Source organism: Cucurbita pepo, unplaced genomic scaffold (assembly GCF_002806865.2).
Source record: "Cucurbita pepo subsp. pepo cultivar mu-cu-16 unplaced genomic scaffold, ASM280686v2 Cp4.1_scaffold001895, whole genome shotgun sequence".
In the NCBI taxonomy this organism is placed as follows: Eukaryota; Viridiplantae; Streptophyta; class Magnoliopsida; order Cucurbitales; family Cucurbitaceae; genus Cucurbita; species Cucurbita pepo.
Window position 1 is genome coordinate 1 of NW_019648000.1, and position 3,664 is coordinate 3,664.

The 3,664-nt window shown below is 37.3% G+C and overlaps 1 protein-coding gene and 2 non-coding genes across 3 annotated transcripts; all 3 read left to right on the forward strand.

The window, feature by feature from the left end:
• The first annotated feature begins 348 nt into the window (after positions 1–348).
• Positions 349–421, forward strand: TRNAR-CCG. Its single transcript has one exon. It is a non-coding gene; the product is annotated as a tRNA-Arg (tRNA).
• A 183-nt stretch (positions 422–604) lies between these two features.
• TRNAR-CCG lies at positions 605–677 on the forward strand. The gene has a single exon. It is a non-coding gene; the product is annotated as a tRNA-Arg (tRNA).
• A 152-nt stretch (positions 678–829) lies between these two features.
• Positions 830–3,575, forward strand: LOC111786528 (probable low-specificity L-threonine aldolase 1). The gene is made up of 7 exons (XM_023666772.1): positions 830–997; positions 1,177–1,623; positions 1,758–1,869; positions 2,358–2,408; positions 3,089–3,160; positions 3,233–3,365; positions 3,472–3,575. Exons 2-7 carry the CDS (start codon positions 1,181–1,183, stop codon positions 3,555–3,557), a joined length of 897 nt encoding a protein of 298 aa, XP_023522540.1. The 5' UTR covers positions 830–997; positions 1,177–1,180; the 3' UTR covers positions 3,558–3,575.
• Positions 3,576–3,664: the final 89 nt, after the last annotated feature.

Genomic DNA, 3,664 nt, shown 5'->3' on the forward strand with positions numbered 1-3,664 from the left:
GGAGCGGGAGATTGTGGGTTCGAATCCCATCGTGAACGATCGATTTTTTTTTTCTCTTTTTTTTGATATCATGAGTTTTGTTTTCTTTATTTGTTAATATTATAATTTTGGTATTATTTTTAATTTGATTTTTTTTCTATGGTTTTTTAATATATGCTAATTTTTTTACAAAAATAGAGGGTTTGCGTGGCCTANTTTTTTTTTTTTTTTTTTTTTTTTTTTTTTTTTTTTTTTTTTTTTAAAGAAATAGGATGTTTTACATTTTTTTTAAGTAGAATTTGTTCAATAGCAATTGTTTATTATAAAAAAATTTAAACAAATACAATTTTTTTTTCCTATGAACAAAGGGTTCGCGTGGCCTAATGGACAAGGTGCTCACCTCCGGAGCGAAAGATTGTGGGTTCGAATCCCATCGTGAACGATTTTTTAGAAATTAAAAGAGTTTTGTGTTTTCTTTTTCTTTTTATTGATATTATGAGTTTTGTTTTCTTAATTTTAATTTTTTTTATATTATAATTTTGCTATTCTTTTTAATTTTTTTTTTTTAATTTTTTATGGCTTTTTAATATGCCATTTTCTTACCAAAATTGTATAGAAATAGAGGGTTCGCGTGGCCTAATGGATAAGGTGCTTGCCTCCGGAGCGAGAGATTATGGGTTCGAGTCCGATCGTGAACGATTTTTTAGAAATTACACCAAATATTGAAAAAATTTAAATCTTATTTAAATTTGTAATAATGCATGTAAAAAGTGAAAGGGAAAATGTGAACACTATACAAAAAAAGGGGAAAAAAAGTTGTAATAATGATATGCACACTGAATAATTCTTGTTGGGACAGGTCAGTTTCTTTGAATCGTCACTACTTTTGATCATATCTCGTCAGCTTCTTTCATGGGGTTTTGATCCTTTTGATTCCTTCACAAACCCTTTACTCATAATTTCACGTGGAATCTGTATGTAGGTGAACTCCTCGTCATTCCTCTGCTGCTCAAGAACTGTAAGAATTCTTCCCCTGTTCTTCCTCCTCCGAAGAATTTTGATTTCTTTTGGGGTTTTGATTTTGATTTCCAATTTCTGCATATCATTTCAAGAGATGGGTTTCTTGAATAATCGATAGAAACTGAGGAACCCCTTTTGTCTGAACTGATTTTTCTTGTTACCCTTTGTTTCATTTAGTAAAATGGTGTCGAGAACTGTGGATCTTCGTTCAGACACCGTCACGAAGCCAACAGAGGCGATGAGGGCTGCAATGGCGAGCGCGGAGGTTGATGATGATGTATTGAAAAACGACCCAACTGCGTTCCGATTGGAAACAGAAATGGCGAAGATCATGGGGAAGGAGGCGGCTCTTTTCGTGCCTTCAGGCACTATGGGGAACCTCATAAGTGTTCTTGTTCATTGTGAAATTAGGGGTTCTGAGGTCATTCTTGGGGATAATTCTCATATCCATATTTATGAAAATGGAGGTATTGCAACCATTGGAGGGGTTCATCCGAGGACTGTTAGGAACAATGGAGATGGAACTATGAACTTGGATTTGATTGAAGCTGCCATTAGAGACCCTCGAGGAGAGCTTGTGTTCCCAACTACAAGGCTTATTTGCTTGGAAAACTCACATGCTAAGTAAGGATTTGTCTTTTAGAGGCTTATTAGATACAAATTGGAGAATTTAAAGGACAAAATCTATAATATAACTTGATTTTGAACTGCTTTGAAAGTGCAGGGCTTAATTATTATAGTACTTTTCTAAAATGCAGCTGTGGAGGTAGATGTCTCACTGCGGAATATACAGACGGGGTCGGCGAATTAGCTAAGAAGCATGGTTTGAAGCTTCACATTGATGGTGCTCGTATTTTTAACGCCTCAGTTGTATGTAGAATGACTGAACTCCTTAATAGTAATAACGCCAATCGTATTCGAACCTTAATCTTCTTGTTTTGTTTAATTGTGTCCGAACTTGGAAACCTAAATTCGAGTCGCTCTTGAATTGATAAATAGTAGAGATGTGCATTTTGGCTAAAGATGAACACATTTGTTCTGCATCTGTTTAGAATGGTGTGTGTTAAACATAGGTGATCACTGATCACTGACCAGAATCCTTGAGAAAAACAGAGGTTTTTGAGCTGCTATCATTGAAAACTCTCCATTTGATGTAGTTTTTTGTTTGTCCTTGTTCTAGCAATGGTTTTCGATGTGAAATCTGTGTATTGCTTCGTACGTTTTTCCTCCATTTGTCATCATTTAGCGAATCTTTAGGCTTCGAAGTTCACGTGTTTGAGAACTGGATCGTCTATATTTTATTTTCGCAGGCGTTTCGTTTGACAATAATCATCAATCCATTGTTTTTGTGTTTCCAGGCACTTGGTGTTCCTGTTAACAGGCTCGTGCAAGCGGCTGATTCTGTATCGGTATAATTATTCACCCAGCTTTGTTATCCTTAATCAATTTCATTCTTAAAAACTCTATCCCCTGTTTTGTTCGTCCAGTCTAGAAAGTTTCAAGGAAGCTATCTTTTAAATTATCGTTAAATCCAAAAGTTTGAGCCGAGAAATTTGAGTACATGTAATGACCCTAAATTTTTTACTTAATCTCGGGTCGTTACAATTGGTATTAGAGCTAGACACAGGGATGATGTGCCAATGAGGAGACTTAGTCCCAAAGGGGGTGGACACGAGGCGGTGTGCCAGCAAGGACGTTGGACTTCGAAGGGGAGTGGATATGGGGGTCCCACATCGATTGGAGAAGGGAATGAGTGGCAGCGAGGACGCTGGGCCCGAAGGAGGGTGGATTGTGAGATCCCACATCGGTTGGGGAGGAGAACGAAACATTTTTTATAAGTGTGTAGAAACCTCTCCATGCGTTTTAAAAACCTTGAGGGTAAGCCTGAAAGGGAAAGCCCAGAGAGGACAATGTCTGCTAGCGGTGGGCTTGGGTCGTTACAGTACATTTATTCTTTTAAAGATATTCTTCAAATTATCACTCCTCGTCTCTGACCGAAGTAAGAAGCATTGCTAATACATGCTTTTGTTTGTCGAACATGCCTTAGATTCGTTTGCTCAGCTATTGTTTTACTGAATTTTTGAACCAGGTATGCCTATCTAAGGGTCTGGGAGCTCCGGTTGGCTCGGTTATTGTTGGTTCAAAAGCCTTCATTACCAAGGTATATATTCACATTCCGCTCTTAAATTTGACTGCCAACACTTTCTAACAACTTGTCGTGCTTTCATTCTAGGCGAGACGGTTGAGGAAAACGTTGGGTGGCGGGATGAGACAGGTCGGTGTTCTTTGTGCTGCAGCATTGGTTGCAATTCAAGAGAACATTGTAAAGCTTGAGGGAGACCATGAGAATGCTAAGATTTTGGCTGGTAAAACCTACTCCGTTCATAATTAGGTTTCGTTCTCGCTCTCTTATTTCTCGATTCTTCCCAGCAATGAGAAAGCTAATGGATATTGCATTTGTGAATGATACAGATGGAATAAATGGAACCAAAGGATTGCATGTGGAAAGCCATTTGGTTGAAACAAACATAGTATGCTTCTGTTCATTGTTTATATAATTAGATATGAAATATTGCTTTGATATCTCAACAACTTGGATATCAATTCGAATTAGAGGATTCAAAATTACCGACCCGTTTGATAACATTAACGAAACATTACAAAT

What these genes read in the sequence shown, in the direction of transcription:
- LOC111786528 (XM_023666772.1), top strand. Translation starts at nt 1,181, where the DNA reads ATGGTGTCGAGAACTGTGGATCTTCGTTCAGACACCGTCACGAAGCCA. An exon ending in TTGGAAAACTCACATGCTAA is followed by an intron (nt 1,624 to 1,757) that starts GTAAGGATTTGT and finishes TCTAAAATGCAG; the next exon opens with CTGTGGAGGTAGATGTCTCA. An exon ending in GAATGCTAAGATTTTGGCTG is followed by an intron (nt 3,366 to 3,471) that starts GTAAAACCTACT and finishes TGAATGATACAG; the next exon opens with ATGGAATAAATGGAACCAAA.